Genomic DNA, 19,082 nt, shown 5'->3' on the forward strand with positions numbered 1-19,082 from the left:
AGAAAATCTTACACAGAAGCATACACATACACGTTCACAAAGAGAGGCAAAGGGGGAAAAATCATAAATCCTGCTCCCAGAGACCACCTCCTCAACCTGGGGTGATTCGCTGTCTAAAAGAGGGAAGGAAGGAAGGAAAGAAAGAAAGAAAGAACGAAGGTAAAGTACAATAAAGTTATTACAATTAAAATTAATTATTAAGAAAAAAAAAATTTTTTTTTAAAAAAACCATGGACGGATAGAGCCCTAGGACAAATGTTGGAAGCAAAGCTATACAGAGAAAATCTTACACAGAAGCATACACATACACGTTCACAAAGAGAGGCAAAGGGGGAAAAATCATAAATCCTGCTCCCAGAGACCACCTCCTCAATTTGGGGTGATTTGTTGTCTAAAGGAGGGAAGGAAGGAAGGAAAGAAAGAAAGAAAGAACGAAGGTAAAGTACAATAACGTTATTACAATTAAAATTAATTATTAAGAAAAAAAATTTTTTTTTTAAAAAAAAATCATGGACGGATAGAGCCCTAGGACAACTGTTGGGAGCAAAGCTATACAGAGAAAATCTTACACAGAAGCATACACATACACGTTCACAAAGAGGGGCAAAGGGGGAAAAATCATAAATCCTGCTCCCAGAGACCACCCCCTCAACCTGGGGTGATTCGCTGTCTAAAGGAGGGAAGGAGGGAAGGAAAGAAAGAAAGAAAGAACGAAGGTAAAGTTCAATAAAGTTATTACAATTAAAATTAATTATTAAAAAAAAAATTTTTTTTTAAAAAAAAAAAAAAAAAAAAAACCATGGACGGATAGAGCCCTAGGACAAATGGTGGAAGCAAGAGTATACAGACAAGATCTCACACAGAAGCATACACGCACACATTCACAAAAAGAGGAAAAGGGAAAAAAATCACAGATCTCGCTCCTAAATTCCCCCTCTTCAATTTGGGATCACTCCCTGTCTATTCAGGTATTCCACAATGCAGGGCACATCAAGTTGATCGTGGAGCTTCAATCCGCCGCCTCCGTGGCTGCCGGGAGAGACCTCCCCCTCTCCTCCCTGCTCTCACAGCTCACAGGAGCTCAGCTTTGTACCCGGCCCTGCCCCTGCGCGCAGATCGCTGGAGGGCGTCTGTTTTTTTGCTCAGACAGGACGGGGTTAAAGGAGCCGCTGATTCGGGAGCTCCGGCTCACTCAGGCCGGGGGTTGGGGGATGGGGGAAGGAGGGGCACTGCGTGCGGGGCGGGCCTGCGGCGGCAGAGGCGGCGTGACGCTGCGGCAGAGGCCGGCGTGATGCTGCACCAGCCTGAGACCCGCCGTGCGTACTCCTGGGGAAGTTGTCCCTGGATCCCGGGAACCTGGCAGTGGCGGCCTGCACAGGCTCCGCGGAAGAGGGGCGCGGAGAGTGACCTGTGCTCGCACACAGCCCCCCTGGTGGCGGCAGCAGCAGCCCCAGCGTCTCCCGCCCGTCTCTGGGGTCCGCGGTTTCAGCCGCGGCTCGCGCCTGTCTCTGGGGCTCGCGCTTCCCGCCGCGGCTCGCGCCCGTCTCGGGGGCTCGCGCCCTCAGCCGCGGCTCGCGCCCGTCTCTGGGGTTCGCGCTTTTAGCCGCGGCTCGCGCCCGTCTCTGGAGTTCCTTTAAGCAGCGCTCTTAAACCCCTCTCCTCGCGCATCAGGAAACAAAGAGGGAAGAAAAAGTCTCTTGCCTCTTAGGCCGGTGCCGGCTTTTCCCCGAACTGCCTCCCAGCTAGTCGTGGCGCACCAACCCCTTCAGGCTATGCTCAAGCCGCCAACCCCAGTCCTCTCCCTGCGCTCCGTCCAAAACCGAAACCCGAGCCTCAGCTCGCAGCCCCGCCCGCCCCGGCGGGTGAGCAGACAAGCCTCTCGGGTTGGTGAGTGCCGGTCGGCACCGATCGTCTGTGCAGGAATCTCCCCGCTTTGCCCTCCACACCCGTCGCTGTGCACCACTCCGCGGTCCCGAAGCTCCCCCCTCCGCCTCCCGCAGTCTCCGCCCGCGGAGGGGCTTCCTAGTGTGTGGAAACTTTTCCTCCTTCACAGCTCCCTCCCACTGGTGCAGGTGCCGTCCTTATTCTTTTGTCTCTGTTTTTTCTTTTTTCTTTTGCCCTACCCAGGTACGTGGGGAGTTTCTTGCCTTTTGGGAGCTCTGAGGTCTTCTGCCAGCCTTCAGTAGGTGTTCTGTAGGAGTTGTTCCACGTGTAGATGTATTTCTGGTATATCCGTGAGGAGGAAGGCGATCTCCACGTCTTACTCTTCCGCCATCTTCCCGCCGACCCTATTTTTCTTATTCTTAATTGATCTATCAGATAACAATTTGTCAAAATACTAATAGCAAACAATGTATGAAATTATCTATGCTTAATTACATATCATATATGTATGAATGCTTATACATAAGTGAAATTAAAGACAGCAGTAATAAGGAACAGAGGAAGGAATTAGGTTTATTTTCTTATTATAAGGTAGGGTACTTACACTACCTGGGAAAAGGTATAATGTTACTTGAAAATGGAATTGGATTAGTTATAAATGTGATTGCAAACTTTAGGGCAACCACTAAAAAAAGTAAAATAAGAACTATAACCAATATGCTAAGAAAGGAGAGAAAACAGAATCATATACAATGCTCAATTAAAACCATAAAAGCCAGAAAAAGTATGGAAGGCAAAAATAGGAACAAAAAACAATGGCAATAAATAGAAAACAGTAATGAATATGGCAGATATTAATTCAACTATACCAATAATCATTATGATCATCAATAGTCAAAATGCACCAATCAAAAGAGACTGTCAGAGAAGATTAAAAAAAATTAAAATACAAGACCCACCTATACATTGTCTACAATAAAGCCCACTTTAAATATAAAGACATATAGATTAAAGTGATGGAGAAAGATATACAATGTTAATACTAGTCAAAAGAAAGCAGGAGTGGCTATATTAACTTCAGACAGAGCAGACTTCAAAGCAAGAAAAGTTATCAGAGATAATGAGAGCATTACATAATGATAACAGGGTCATTTCTCCAAAAAGACATACCAACTGGTAAGGTTTATGCTCCTAACAACAGAGGGTAAAACTACGTGATGCAAAATTAAAAGAACTGCAAGAAGAAACAGATGAACTCACTATCATGGTTGGAGACTTCAATACCTTTTTATCAGAAATGGGCTGATCCAGCAGAAAGAAAATCAGTAAGGACACAGTTGAACTCAACAACACTATCAATCAACCGGATATAATTGATACATTCAGACTACTTCATCCAACAACAGCTGAATACACATTCATCAAAAGCTCACACGAAACATTTGCCAAGATAGAACACATTCTGAATCATAAAATACATTTTAGCAAACTTAAAAGAATAGAAACTATACAATATCTGCCCCAGATCACAATGAAATTAAACTAGACATCAACAGCAGAAAGATAGCTAGGAAATCTCCAAACAGGTGGAGATTAACAACACATTTCTAAGTAACACATATTTCTAAATAACACATAGGCCAAAGAAGATCACCAGATAAATTGTTTAATATTTTTAACCAAATGAAAATAAAAATACAACTTATCAAAATGTGCGGGATGCACCAAAGCAGTGTTTAGAGGGGAGTTTATAGCACTGAATGCAGATACTACAAAAGCAGAAACATCTAAAAATAACAATCTAAACTTCCATCTTAGTAAACTAGAAAAAGAAGAGAAAATTAAATCCAAAGTAAGGAGAATAAAAGAACTAATATGAATTAGAGCAGAAATCAATGAAATTGAAAACAGGAAATCAACAGAGAAAATCCATTAAACCAAAAACTGGTTCTTTGAAGAGATCAATAAAACTGATAAACCTCTAGCCAAGCCAAAGAGAGAGAGAGAGAGAGGACAGAAATTACTAATATCAGAAATGAAAAAGGGGATGATACTACAGATCCTGTGGACACTGGAAGGATAATAAAGAAATACTATGAAGAACTCCATGCACACAAATTTAATAACCTAGATGAAATGAACTGATTTCTTAAAAGAAATAATCTGCCAAAACTCACACAAGAACAAATAGACAATCTGAATAGGTGTATACCTATGAGAAATCGAGTCAATAATTAATAACCTTCCAAAACAGAAGCACCAAGCCCAGATGGGTTCATTGGGAAATACTACCAAAATTTAAGGAAGAAGTTACATGAATTCTCTACAATCTCTTTAAGAAGATAGAAGCGAAGCAAATACTTTGTAATTCGTTCTACGAGGCCAGCATTATCCTAATACTAAGGCCAGTCAAAGACATTACAAAACTACAGACCAGTATTTCTCATGAAAACAGAACCAAAAATACTAAAAAAAAATTAGTAAATCGAATCCAACAATGTATAAAAAGAATCATACACCTACCACCAAGCTGGATTTATCCCAGGTATACAAGACTGGTTCAACATTCAAAAACCAGTTAATGTAATCCATCACATCAACAGGCTAAAAAGAAGAATCACAGATGCAGGAAAAGCATTTGATGCAATCCAACACCTATTCGTGATAAAACTCTCAGTCAACTAGAAATAGAAAAGAACTTCCTCAACTTGATAAAGACTATTTACAAAAAAATCTACAGCAACATTGTGCTTAATGGTGAGAAATTAGAAGCTTTTCCACTAAGATGAAGTCCAAGGCTAGGATGTCCCTTCTCACCATTGTACTGAACGTCCTAGCTAATGCAATGAAAAAAAAAAAAAAAAAAAAGGAAATAAAAATGTACAGACCACATCTCTGTTCACAGATGACATGATTGTCAGTGTAGAAAATTCAAAAGAACAAATACCTTTGGAACTACTAAGTGATTAGAGCAAAGTTGTAGATTCAGGGTTAATACACAAAAGTCAATCACTTCCCTATATACCAGCAATGAATAAGTTAAAAACACAATACCATTTCCATTATCACTACCATAAATGAAATATTTACATATAAATGGAGCAAAATATGTACAAGATCTATAAGAGGAAAACAAACACTGATGAGCAAATTCAAAGAATAAATGAATGGAGAAAGACAATGTTCATGGATAGAATGACTCAAAATTATCAAGATGTCTGTTCTTCCCAACTTAGCTATAGATTCAATACAACCCCAGTCAAAATCTCAGCAAGTTATTTTATCGCTATTGACAAACTGATTCTAAAGTTTATATATAGAGGCAAAAGACCTCCCAGTATCTAACACAATACTTAAGAAGTACAAAGTTGGAAAAATGATACCACCTAACTTCAAGACTTACTATAAAGCTATAGTCATCGGGACAGTCTAGTATTGTCAAAAGAAAGATAGATCAGTGGAACAGAATAGAGAGCCTAGAAACAGACAGACATGAATACAGTCAACTGATCTTTAACAAAGGAGAAAAAGCAAAGACAGACTTTCAACAAATGGTGATGAAACAGCTGGACAGCCACATGAAAAAGAAAATGAATCTGGACACAGACTTTATACCTCCAGAAAGGATAATTCAAATTGGATATATGACCTAAATGTAAAACATAAAACAATAAAACTCTTAGAAGATAACTTAGGAGAAAATCTAGATGACATTAGGATGATGATGACTTTGTTAGATACAACGTCAAAAACATAATCAATAAAAAATACTTTATAATCTATAGCTCATTACTATTAAAGACACGATCTGCAAAAGGTAATGCCAAATGAATGAGAAGACAAGTCACAGACTAGGAGAAAATCTTTTGCAAAAGACACATCTGCTAAAGGACTCATACAAAATATACAAAACACTCTTAAAATTCAACAATAAGAAAATGAACAACCAGATTAAAAAATAAGCCAAAAACCTTAACAGCCACTTCCGCAAAGAAGATACATAGGTGGCAAATAAGCATATGAAAGTCTCTCCTTAACACATATCATCAGGAAAATGCAAATTAAGAAAACAATGAGATACCGTAACAGACCGATTAGAATGGCCAAAAGTCTAACACTGATAACACAAACTGATGACAAGGATGTGGAAGAATAGGAACTTTCATTCATTCTGGTAGGAGTGCAAAATGGTATAGCCACTATGGAAGACAGTTTGGGGGTTTCTCAAAAAACTAAATACACTCTTACCATAAAATACAGTAATTGCATTCTTTCGTATTTACCCAAAGGAGTTGAATACTTATTTTCACACATAACTCTGCACATGGATATTTATAGCAGCTTTACTCACAATCGCCAAAATTGGGAGGAATCAAGAAGTCCTTCAGTAGGTGAAGGAATAAATAACCTGTGGTACATCCATAAAATGGACTGTTTACTCAGCACTAAAAATAAATTAGCTATCAAGCAATGAAAAGACATGGTATAACCTTAAATGCATATTATTAAGTGAAATAAGCTAATCTAAAAAGGCTCATACTGTAGTATTCCACCCATATGACATTCTGGAAAAAGCAAAACATGGAAACAGTAAAAAGATCAGTGGTTGAAGGATTTGCAGTATTTGAGGAATGAGGGATGAATAGGCAGAGCACAGAGGATTTTTAGGATAGTGAAACTACTCTGAATAATATTATAACAATGTATACATGTCCTTATACTGTGTCCAAACCCATAGAATATAAAACACCAAGAGTGAATCCTAAGGGAAACTACAGACTTTGAGTGATTTTGATGTGTAATTATAGGTTCATCAATTTTAACTAATGTACCACTCTGGTGAGGTATGTAGATAATGGGGGAAGCTATGCATGTGTGGGTATATATGAGGGTATACTGGAAACCTCTGTATCTTCTTCCCAATTTTGCTGTGAACCTAAATCTGCTCTGAAGATACAGTCTTTAAAAAAATTAAGAGAGAAAGTAAAATAGAAGTTTAGGGGAAAAAAGTTTTCCTTTGCCCTCGAGAAAGGTGGTGAGGGTTCCTTCAATAGGCTACAGTGGGAAAAATTAGTGAAGAAATAGTCTGAGACCAGGCTAACTGAGTAATTAAATTCAAAGAAAGGAAACAGTAAAATAGAGATTTTTGCTTTACACTCCACATCAGGAAGAGTAATAGGAGGAAGACTGGTTAAACAGAAATGATGCACAAGTAACGGAAAAGATGAGAGCCCCAGCATGAACTGGCCAAGCCATGTACCTAAGCTCCATGGTCCGTAATCAAGGACCTGCTCCATGTGGCTTAAGCTTCTTTTTATTAAGAAGAAGAAAAAGTTTACTGTGCTTCTCTACAACTTTCACACAACAGTCATATCCATGCCTATAGTAATAAAAATAACCTAACAGGCATTAATTGTAGATAAGCACAAGGCATCTTATTGGGATGATGGAAATGTTCTATACCTAGCTTGTGATCATGGTTGCACAACTCAGTACATTTACTAAAAATCATTAAACTGCTCACTTACAATAGGTTAATGATAGGTAAAGTATACCTCGGTAAAGTTCTTAAAAAGTCTATCTCACTTCTCTTCATGCCACTTCTTCAGATACTCTCCTCCAATACAAAAAAAAAAAAAAAAAAAAGCCCAAATGCCTCCAAAGAACATCTTTTTTCAACTTATTATAGTTTGGTTTGTCTGATGTCCCCCTTTTTTTTTTTTAATCAACAAATCTTTGAAATCTTTATTTTAAATCATATTTGTTATCATTTTGATGTCCCTTTTGAAATGTGGAATTCAAGATCAAACACATCATTTCCATTTTATACAGAATAATGGGTTTACTACAGACCTGTATTGACATATTTTATTCTGGTCATGGTAGCTTATGACTGTTTCAACAAACATTATCACACTGTCTGATTATATAAAGCCTAAACTTAAATAAAATCCCTTGACTTTTTTACCCACTACAATCAACTGCCAGAAACTTACTGCCACTCACATAGTATACAGCTTTTTCATTTTTTATTTAAAAATTAATATTAGTGAAAATTTGAAGAAAACAGAAAAGACAGAAGAAGGACAAAAAACATAGCCTATATAGTATATTTACGTCCAGCACATTTTATGTAATATACTCATATCAGCAAAAAAGTAGCATCCATTTCTATGGCCATTCTTCCCAGGTCCAAGAAATGCTCTAACATACATTTAACACTCTGTTATAGAGTCTATCACATCACCCTGTTTTAGTCCCCTCACAGTTCTTATCATTTCTGAAGTTTTCTTATTTAGTTACCTTTTTCAGCATTTACCTCATTAGTATGTACAATCCCTCAGTTTATAGGCTCTATTGACCTTTCTTTCCTTAGGACCTCATCTAGTTCTGTAGTTTAAAAATTAACTCCATCTATATGCTGACAACTCCCAAAATTATATCTCTAAGTCCAGACCTGTCTTGCAAACTCCAGACTCATGTATTATGCAAACACATATACATACAAACTCCCATAACATATGCACTGCACGCATATACATCTATTTACTTTCCACATCCAAAACCAAATTCTGTACTCTCCCTACTACCCCAATAACCGTCCCTACTTCCCCATCCATATCCTTTCCCATTTCAACTGATGGTCGCTCCAGCCTTCAGGCAGTTATCCTTGACTCCTCTTTCTTTCACATTCCACAGCCATTCCTTTAGCAAATTGTATTAATTATGCCTTCAAACATATATCCAGAATCTAACCAACTTCTCATCACCCCCCACTATTCCCATCCTGGCCAAGCCTTCACCAACTCTCACCTGTTTTGTTGCAGTAGCCTCCAAACAAGTCTCCCTGCTTCTATCATTGCCCCACTCTCCGCTAGAGTCTATTTTCACATTTCCGTGAAATGCTCCTTTTAAACATAATGTAAGTCACATAAAACCTTGCAATGGCTTTGTTTCACTCAGTTAAAAAATGAAATCCTTAATCTAAGCCGTTGTTATCTCACCTTCTCTCTTGCTACTTCCCCTTTTGCTCTCTCTCACCTCACTTAAGTCTTTTGTATTTTCTAAATGTTCTTATTAAGAATGTTTTGTTTTTATTAACAAAAAAGAGAGCTTTTAAACAATAAAACTATGAAAGCATAATCTCCCTTTTCACTCAAATTCTTTCGCTCTAAGTACTGAATTAAATAACAGGGTCAATTCTGTAGAAGAAAAACTAAGTTCATGGTAAGAACTTGTAAGGCCTTGAATGCCTATGTTCCTGATGAAACTTTAATGAAGACAGGCTTCTCAACTAAATTAAACTGTATGGTGCGGTAGAATGATGTCGGAGTTTGGGATTGAAATATCTTGCTTAAATCTTCTCTCTACTACTTAACTAATTGTGAGAGCCTGACTAAGTCACTATTCTCTCTCATTCATAGCTTTCTCACGTGTAAAGATAAATAGAAGAATCTGTAAAACTCATCATAAACTTGGTGTTTTACAAGAGAAGAAACTTATCTATCGATACCTACCGAAAACACATCCACTAAGGCCAACTTATTTCCAGGAATGCTACTGAAAGTTCTAGATTAATCTGCATACACAAAAGGTTACCAGAGAAACAGCCAAAAAGCCCCAAACGTTAAGGGCCTCATTGCAGAATTTTATACAACTTCCAAAAGCCTCTTAAGTGATCTCAAAACTGAGAGGTGTGGAGTGGCTCACTCTCTAGTAACTGCAAGGGCAAAGAAGCCACAAAGCTTCCTGAAGAAAGTACAGATTTTAAAAGTTCAGACTATGTATGTATCTGGACCTGGGGTTGGGGCAGATGGCTTCAGACGACGACCCAAGGGGAGGAATTAACTCTCAAGAGGTCCTTGGGAACTGCCCCTGGCTACAACAAACCACGAGTTAGAAAGGACTAACGGCCTTTGAGAGAAAGCTAGAAGCTAAGTTGTAGTTTGAACTTCTCCTTAAGCGAGTCAGTTCTCGAAATTTCGCCGCCCAAGCAGGACCACTCACCGGGTCTACAGAGCTGCAAGGCTTTACGAGTTGGTAACAAGCGGCTCAGACCCGGCACAGTCCGACAAATCACTGGGTGGCCATTTATCCGTTTCGGAGGCCGTTGCTAGGGAAACGGAGCAAAGCCCCGGGCTCACCCAGTCGTGGTTTTCCTTAGGCAAGACAAAGAGCTTCGGGGGCGTAGTTACGTGAGTGACGCACGTAGGGGGCGGGACAGAGACGAAACCGGACCAAAGAACGGGTTACGTCCCAGGGCGCATGCGTGCGGTGCTGGGCTGCGGGATCGCTGGAAGTCCTCGGCGGTGTTGGGGAAAGTGAGCTATGGCAGCCACGAGTGCCCTTCCAGGCGTATCTTTGCGAGAAGCCACCCAGCGAAGGTTGCGGAGGTTTTCAGAGCTTAGAGGTACCAGAGGAGGAACCCTGGCTCGCCCCGGCAACGGACAGGGAGGGCGCTTTACGTGCTGGTGTATTTGCTGGACTACCACTTCCTTTTACTAATCACTTGTGGGCCTAGGACGCTGGCCCAGGCGCATTTAATGTTCCTCTTAAGTTTTTTATTCTTCTGTCACTCTCCTTTCTTTACGTTATGCTTGTTGCTTTCTTTAAGTTTATTCCCAGTTGCGTATATATAAATATATATATATATATGTATGTATATGAGGAGGAATGAGAAGACAGTTATTTGCCTGACTAGTGAAGCTATAAATCCAAGTTATTCGTTTGGTTAGCTCATTAGCAAAAATTATTTTAAATAAACCTAAAAGATCTAAAGCATAGTGATTTGACTCTTACAAATCCGATTTTAGCTTTCTTCCACTCCCTACCTACTTCACCAATTTGTTCCATGATGTGAACGCTTACTAAGCGAAAAGCGAAACAACATGGTGAAATTATGGATTAAAAATTAAAAGGGGTAACTTTGTATCAAAATGTTTTTTTAAAGGACTATGCCACTTGTCATTTCCTGTACAACTATCTAATTGGTCATATTTTTGTTGACGTTACTGCTTCAAAAATACAGAAAATAATACTTGGATTACAGTAAAATGTTCGGGACTATTAGATTCTAGCTGACTAGAATTTGTTAACGAATAAAAACGCTTATTTGTCTTGTTTATCAATAAAGAAGAGCTTCCAACTGTCAGCCAAAAGTTCAGTCTCTTATTGAGTTCATTAAGGAGCTGGGAACTTTTCTGTTATCCAGAATTTGGTGTCATTCTCCAGTAACCTTTGTAAACTTGCATGGCTCATTTTAAGGTGATTAAAAACTAAAGTGCCCACATTTATGGACACCAACACTGTAGCAATGGGTCCTTGGATTTAATCTTTCTTAGCCAACAAACATTAAGTGGTCCCTGTATGGGAAAACTGATTTTCAAAACTGGAGATTAATTTATTCCTTTGTCTCCTCTCTTTAAGAATTGAGCTCATCTTTAGCAAGTCAAAAGTACTTCTCTTAATCAAGAAACATTACAACTCTCAGAAAATCTAAATAAATGGGACTGTAGACCATAAAAGGAGCAAGTAATCTAAAAGGAAAAAAAGTAGAATTTGTGAACAATCCTCATTAGAACTATTTTGAATCCTACTAGCTGACCACTCATTATTCCCTACTTCTCAAAAGCAGAAGATACATTTTTGAAGATACTATTACCTCTTTTTTCCTTCTTTCCAAATAGGTAAACCTGTAACAGCTAGAGAATTCTGATAATATTTATCACTTTCTTCTTACACATAGGCAAACCTGTGGCAGCTGGAGAATTCTGGGACATTGTTGCAATAACAGCAGCTGATGATAAACAGGAACGTGCTTATAAGCAACAGCTGTCAGAAAAGCTGAAAAAAAAGGAGTTACCTCTTGGAGTTCAATATCATGTTTTTGTTGATCCTGCTGGAGCCAAAATTGGTACACATTTATGGTCAAATTTATATCATAAATTGTGGGCAGAATAATCACTGAAGAAAAGCTTTCCTGTGGCTTACAGTTTATACTGTGTGTCTTACCACCTATAGTCTTTACAAACTTTAAAATTTTTATGTAAGTTCACTATTTTTTAAGAAAGATAAAAGGCATGGCAACTGTTTTTACACATTGTGGACTTACCATGAAAAACTTCCAGAATGTTATGTTACTTAAAAGAGAATTTTATTAGTCTTAATAAAATTTACTCAGATGGTGAATATTCTTTTGGACCTTATCAGTAGGACTCTTAAGGTCCCTCTGAACTACACAATTTGCTCAGAAACTTACATGAAGAGATCAAATCAGGAAAAATAAATATTTGGCCTCTTGGGACCACAATGCAGAATGCGAAAGAGCACAATCTAATGGCATAATTATCATAGATGTTTACTTTTAAAAACCAGTTTGTCCACTTTGCCTTTTGACCTTACCTTGCAAATAAAAATACATGCTATTTTCCTGGGGGCCATTTTCCATGTGATACTTAAAGCTGAAGCTCATTGATACCAGAGTTAGGGTATCTGTATCTGATACTGGCATGTCCTAATTAGCCAGTGTTTTAATCCTCATAAATATGTGGTCAGTACTTTTCTGATTCCCATGTTTGAATGAGATTCAGGCACAAAATGTTAAATAACTTGCCCATGGTAACTAGTAAGTGGAAGTTACATTTAAGATGTTTTTTAGGAAAACAGGTTCTAAACATCTTTTTAGAAAGTACATCTAACACATATATATGATCATATGGGAGAATTATTTTAATGGGTTTTACAGTTCATAACTCCAAGTGAACGTGTAAACTTTACAGTCTTATAGTGTTGCAGATTGCTTAATTTATCATTTCTTTCTTTGTACTACTATTTTCAGGAGAAGATTAACTCAACTTTTATTACCAAGGGCTCATCTCTGGGTTTTATTACTAATTATTTAATTGCTAAGAAATGTGTATTTAATTTGATTGTTCTGCCTATACCTTTGCTCTCTGCCTGGTTAATTGTAGCCAGAGGTCATATCCTCAAAGTTATAACACTTAAATTTACTATAATAATAAAGTTTTTGTAACTTTATGTGAAATAAATTGAGCTTTTTAACTTTATTTTCAAGGAAATGGAGGATCGACACTTTGTGCTCTTCGATGTTTGGAAAAGCTTTATGGAGATGAATGGAATTCTTTTACCATCCTATTAATTCACTCTGGTAATGTTACACTTTACTAATTTACATTTTCTTTTAGTATATTACCTTTTATATCTAAGGGGCTTTTTTCTCCCTTAGTAATACTATCCCCTCTTTTTTGTTTTTCTTTTGTCTTTGAAGTTATACTGCTTTGGAAACAAATATTTTATGCTTTCCTTGATATTTTTAGGTTGTAAGTAGCATAATATTTTTCACAAAATTTAACCTTAAAATTGTAGATCACATACATCCTCAACTTTCATGTATTGTTTTTGGTATACATATTGAAAATTATTTTCCTAAGATAGAACTCATCAAAATATGAACATTTCTTGACAATGCTTTAGAAAGGATTCTTGCTGTAGGGGAGAGGCTGGTTTAGTACTGTGATTACCAGACTTTACACAAAACCTGTTAACACATTTTTATCTAGTTATTGGTGACCAAAGTCCATAATCCTTAGGAGTTTAAAAACAAAAAGAAAAGGTGGTGACAGAACATGGAGTTGACAAGAAAGTATAAAAGAGGAAAAATCACACACCAAAAAAGGGAACAGAAGGGTAGGAAAGAAGTAATCTCAGAATATAATTTTTTAAATTGGACAGATTTGGTTGTATGAAAATTTGGGTTACATGAAAGAGACCTCTGTTATTTTTCCTCTGTGTACTGGAGGCTGGCGAAACTTTGTCATGGACTTGTACCAGTTCAGGAACAGATATTTTAGAGCCACTCATCCACATGGTTACCAAGGCACTTTTCATTTTTTAGGATTCATATACGGAACAATGATTCTTTTTAAAGATGATATCAAGTAAAGCATCCAAGTTCTGATTTTAAGACCAACTGAAAAAGTAAAAGAAAAATTCAAATTTACAGTTTTATTCCAGAACGAGTATTATTATTATTAATTTAGTAAAAATTAAGTTAGACACCTGAAAATATATATTAATACAATCGATCCTTGCAAATATATAATAATGCATTGATCTGTGAGTGGTGCTGACCCTCACACAGTCTAAAATCTGCATGTAACTTCATAGTTGGTCTTCTGTATAGGCAGTTCCACTCTCCATAGCCACAGTTTCTCATCAGGGATTCAACCAACGTCGGGTCATATAGTCTTACAGTATTTATTGAAAAAAATCCTCATGTAAATGGACTGGTAGAGTTCAAACCCTTATTGTTCAAGGGTCAAGTGTAATTAAAAGTAGGTAATTCTTACAATGCTGAACTTTACTGTTGGTTAGTATTTGGAAAATGAAAAAGAAAGTATTAGCTCTCATTGGTTGAATAATGTACTCTGTAGTAAGTGCTTTGCATGTATTGTTGATCTCATAAAACATGATAAAACAAGTATTTACATCTGCTGATTTAGTGTTAAGTCCAAGATGAACAATTAAAAAGTGGTGAACCAGAATTTGAACGCATTTTTGTGTGACTCTTTCTACTATGCCTCTCACTATAATTAGTTACGTAAAAATGATGTAAGCTATTTAATGTACTTAAGTGAACACACTTTTCAGGGAATTAAGTCATAAGGCTCATCTTAGAGGGAAAAGCCTTTTAAAATTAAAAACAAATATACATTGTAAAATGCTTTTAAATAAATGCACCTTTACTTCCTTTAAGTGTATGTAATTGAGGAAACACATTCCATCTGGAAATTACTCTTTAATAGATAATTATGTATATTAGTTTTTTGTGACTTTTTTTCCCCATGAAGTGGATTTTTAATGTAGGCATTTAAACATGGTTGAAATTTATTGTGTGAAATGTAGATATAAGGTCATATTTTAGCTCATTGTCCTTTTTACTTGTTATCCAGTTGAGTTAAAACAATTCATAGTCTGTAAAGCATATTACAGGTCTTTCCTAATCTAGAACTGCATTATAGCAAATCTCTACAGAATTGCTCTGTGAATTTGTCATCTGGAAGTTATTATTCTTTCCTGGGATACAGTAATATATTGTATATTTTAAATATCTTTAGAGATATTTTGAGTTGTAACTGATGCTCCTGAGTTTTTAAATCTTATAAACATTTTAAAACAGTTATTTTGTTTAATTTTATATAGGTGGCTACAGTCAACGCCTTCCAAATGCAAGTGCTCTGGGGAAAATTTTCACTGCTTTACCTTTTGGTAGCCCCATTTATCAGATGTTGGAATTAAAACTAGCCATGTACATTGATTTCCCCTCACATATGAATCCTGGGATTCTGGTTACCTGTGCAGATGATATTGAACTTTATAGTATTGGAGAATCTGAGTATATTAGGTTTGACAAACCTGGCTTTACTGCTTTAGCTCATCCTTCTAGTTTGACTGTAGGTACAACACATGGAGTATTTGTCTTAGAACCTTTTAACTATTTAGAACATAGAGACCTCGAGTACAGAAGTTGCCATCGTTTCCTTCATAAGCCCAGCATAGAAAAGATGTATCAGTTTGATGCTGTGTGTAGAGCTAGAAATTTTTTTCGTCAAAACTTTGCTGGGGGTGACATACCCTCTCTTAAATTAGACCCTGAGTATGTCTACACAGACAGCCTATTTTATATGGATCATAAAACAGCGAAAAAGTTACTTGCTTTTTATGAAAAAATAGGTACATTGAACTGTGAAATAGATGCCTATGGAGACTTTCTGCAGGCTTTGGGACCTGGAGCAACTGTGGAATATACCAGAAACACATCAAATGTTACTAAAGAAGAGTCAGAGCTGGTAGACATGAGGCAAAGAATATTTCATCTTCTTAGAGGAACATCACTAAATGTTGTTGTTCTTAATAACTCCAAATTTTATCACATTGGAACAACTGAAGAATATTTGTTTCATTTTACTTCTGATAGCAATTTGAAGTCAGAGCTTGGCTTACAGTCCATAGCTTTTAGCATCTTTCCAGCAATACCAGAATGCTCTAGCAACAAATCCTGTATCATTCAAAGTATATTGGATTCAAGAAGTTCTGTGGCACCTGGCTCAGTTGTAGAGTATTCCAGATTGGGGCCTGATGTTTCAGTGGGGGAAAATTGCATTATTAGTGGTTCTTATATCATAACAACAGCCGTCCTGTCTGCACATTCTTTTGTGTGTTCCTTAAGCTTGAAGATGAATAGACACTTAAAGTATTCAACTATGGCATGTGGAGTGCAAGACAACTTGAAAAAGAATGTTAAAACATTGTCAGATATAAAGTTACTTCAATTCTTTGGAGTCTGTTTCCTGTCATGCTTAGACATTTGGAATCTCAAAGTTACAGAGGAACTGTTCTCTGGAAACAAGACATGTTTAAGTTTGTGGAATGCTCGTATTTTCCCAGTTTGTTCTTCTTTGAGTGATTCAGTTACAACATCCCTAAAGATGTTAAATGCTGTACAGAACAAGTCAGCATTCAGCCTGAATAAATATAAGCTGTTGTCCATTGAAGAAATGCTTTTCTACAAAGATGTGGAAGACATGATAACTTATAGGGAGCAAATTTTTCTAGAAATTACTTTGAATAAAAAACAGTCTGATTTAGAGACATCTTAAATATTGTATACTCTGCCTGTCTTGATTGAGCAAGATTGCAGATGCAGGAATTTTCTGTAGACTTGTTTTTTAATTGAAATGAATTAATGAAAATTATATTAACATGCTTGCTGTAGCATAAAATTAATAACAAAAATAAACCATTTTTAGATGAAAGAATAGCTTAAGGATGTAAGTTCAGAAAAGTGATTTTTTTAATATTTATTACTATTTAAATTTTTCTTTTATAAAGATGACTTGTGGAACATTATTTTGTTCACAAAATACTATAATTGTTTTAAAGGTAATTTTCTAAATATACCTTCAGAATATTTTCATCTTCTTTTGGGCTTTGGTTCCAGTGAAGTTCTATGTGTTCATTGGCAGTTCTCTCCTCAAGTGCATTAGACCTATTCTGATGAACTAACAAAAATGTCATACTGTAGGGTCTTCAAAGCACTGTAGGAATACTGTAGAAGTACTTTTTCAGAAACAAATCCATGGCTAACAGAGTTAAATGAATGCTTAAAATATTGTGATAGTCTTAATTAATAAATAAGTATTAATAGATACAAACCATTCTGAAATTGATGATAAAAATCTATGTGACTTATCAGCAACCCTCAGTTATGATATTTATGTATATATTTTTCAAGTTTCTTCCCAAGGAGTAAATAAAGATATATGGTAGCCATTGTTTAGCATGTACTGATTTACTTGCAGAGATTTCAGAGGATGTTATGTGTTTGTCACTCATTAAAAGTTCAATGCTGTATTTCTAATCTAATTAATCTAAGGAGTCATCAGTTCTTAAGAATCACCATTATTTTATGTTCCACTGAAAAAGAGAAAACACTACCAATAAAATATGCAATGCTTTTCTTGTTACTTGAAGTTATTATTTATTGGAAATCTTTTTTAAAACCACTTAAATATAGATTTATGTCATTTAACCCTTTTGCAAATACATGTAGAGGAACAAAAAAGTGAAATATTAAGATACAGTCAAGACTTTTCTGAAGCTTCACATCTAGAGTCAAACTTTTCTAAATTAATTTTCAACTCAAGAGTGGTTGATATCCATGTGCTATCTTCTAATACCATCTAGTACCATCTTCTGTGCTATCAAAGGTATTGATAAAGCTTCATATTCTACAAGTGCCACCACCGCACTGATGCCTGGATTTACCTTCAAGCTATGGACACCAGATACCTGTTCTGCAAGTGGATGCTGATGCTGTTATTACTTTACAGAGTTGTTTCACTTTTACTTTAGTTAATCACATGTCTCCAGAATGTAGTTTTATTTAAATCAGTGGGAGGTTTCTGACAAATTGGTGGTCACCACGTTAATCATATTCCTGCACAATGTATGGATTCTAGTTGCTTTGAAATGTTATCTGTTCCAAAGAATTTGGCAGTGTCTCTTTCCTTGATATGCATCACTTGGTGTGTAGTACCACACATGTATCACCAGCAGTGTATCTAACTCAACCAGTGTGATAACCACATGCATGAATAAGTAATAAATTGGACATTTTCTCTTGACTTATCATTTTTATTTTGTAAAATCACAGCCGTTAAATCATATACTTTCAAGGTTTGTGAAGGACATCTACAATTTGTAACTAAATATATTCTGTAAACTTATTGATGAGTTAACAATGATCAAGAAGGCATGGAAAAAAAATGCAACTTTTGATAATTAATCTCCCTTGGGCATTTGTCTTGCAAACTAAACAAAACAGAAATAAAGAGTGTGCATTAATGCATACTAAGTGGGAATAAAGCTTTGAAAATCCAAGTTATATGCTGCTGAAAATCACAAAAATTTGATGGAATGAATCCAGAATCAATTCTCACAAGCTGTGATGATCCACTCATCTTCTGAGGCTAAGCAATACTACCTATGTTATATAAAGGTTACCAGATTTAGCACAGAGCCAAAATCAAAACTTGCCTGCTGCAAAATATATGTATAGCTATCACAGCTGGTAACTGGTGTGCTACACATGCCATTCACATACACCATAATGCCTTTTGGACTTGAGCAACCTGGAGACCCAGAATTTAGGAAACTTGTTGTAGTCTAGCAGAATTAAAATAGAAAGAAATAACTAAGAAAAAAATATTAATTTGTTCAAAATTGTCTAAGGGATTTCAGGTGTTCTTTTTGTTGTTTAGCTGAATGAAACACAAGTCTTCATCTATGTCTATAACTAAATTATTAATAAAGAAAATACCGTTTTAAAGGTACTTGAAAGTTACCTTTATAAATTCACTTAGTGCAGGAGAAATAATTCAAGCTACCATTAGCTGCTTAGTTTAACTTAAATCTTTTGTGCCTATAAAATATGTTTAGACAAAGCTGATTTCTATTGTCGTTGAGGAACACAACTTTAGTTGTTTATACTTACTGAAATTGTATAATTAATACTCTGTACTGAACTTTGTCACAAGTCACTAACATTCTCCTTCCCTTCAATACCAGTGTGCTAAGCTCCAACATGCTAGTGTTTGTGTTCCCATTTGTCTGTATTC

General features: G+C 36.4%; 1 protein-coding gene across 2 annotated transcripts; it reads left to right on the forward strand.

Moving 5' to 3' along the window:
- The first annotated feature begins 10,143 nt into the window (after positions 1 to 10,143).
- On the forward strand, positions 10,144 to 18,083 carry FPGT (fucose-1-phosphate guanylyltransferase). Of its 2 annotated transcripts, XM_032602684.1 has the most exons (4): positions 10,144 to 10,294; positions 11,630 to 11,797; positions 12,959 to 13,051; positions 15,106 to 18,083. In XM_032602684.1, exons 1-4 carry the CDS (start codon positions 10,213 to 10,215, stop codon positions 16,560 to 16,562), a joined length of 1,800 nt encoding a protein of 599 aa, XP_032458575.1. In that variant the 5' UTR covers positions 10,144 to 10,212; the 3' UTR covers positions 16,563 to 18,083. The 2 variants fall into 2 exon arrangements, with proteins under 2 accessions (XP_032458575.1, XP_032458584.1); XM_032602693.1 differs by lacking the exon at positions 11,630 to 11,797 and having other exon boundaries at positions 10,154 to 10,294.
- Positions 18,084 to 19,082: the final 999 nt, after the last annotated feature.

The sequence above is a fragment of the Phocoena sinus genome, chromosome 1 (assembly GCF_008692025.1).
Source record: "Phocoena sinus isolate mPhoSin1 chromosome 1, mPhoSin1.pri, whole genome shotgun sequence".
NCBI lineage: Eukaryota > Metazoa > Chordata > Mammalia > Artiodactyla > Phocoenidae > Phocoena > Phocoena sinus.

Coding starts and splice junctions, on each gene's coding strand:
- FPGT (XM_032602684.1), top strand. CDS start 10,213: ATGGCAGCCACGAGTGCCCTTCCAGGCGTATCTTTGCGAGAAGCCACC. Junction 10,295..11,629: donor GAGGTTTTCAGAGCTTAGAG/GTACCAGAGGAG, acceptor TCTTACACATAG/GCAAACCTGTGGCAGCTGGA. Junction 13,052..15,105: donor CATCCTATTAATTCACTCTG/GTAATGTTACAC, acceptor AATTTTATATAG/GTGGCTACAGTCAACGCCTT.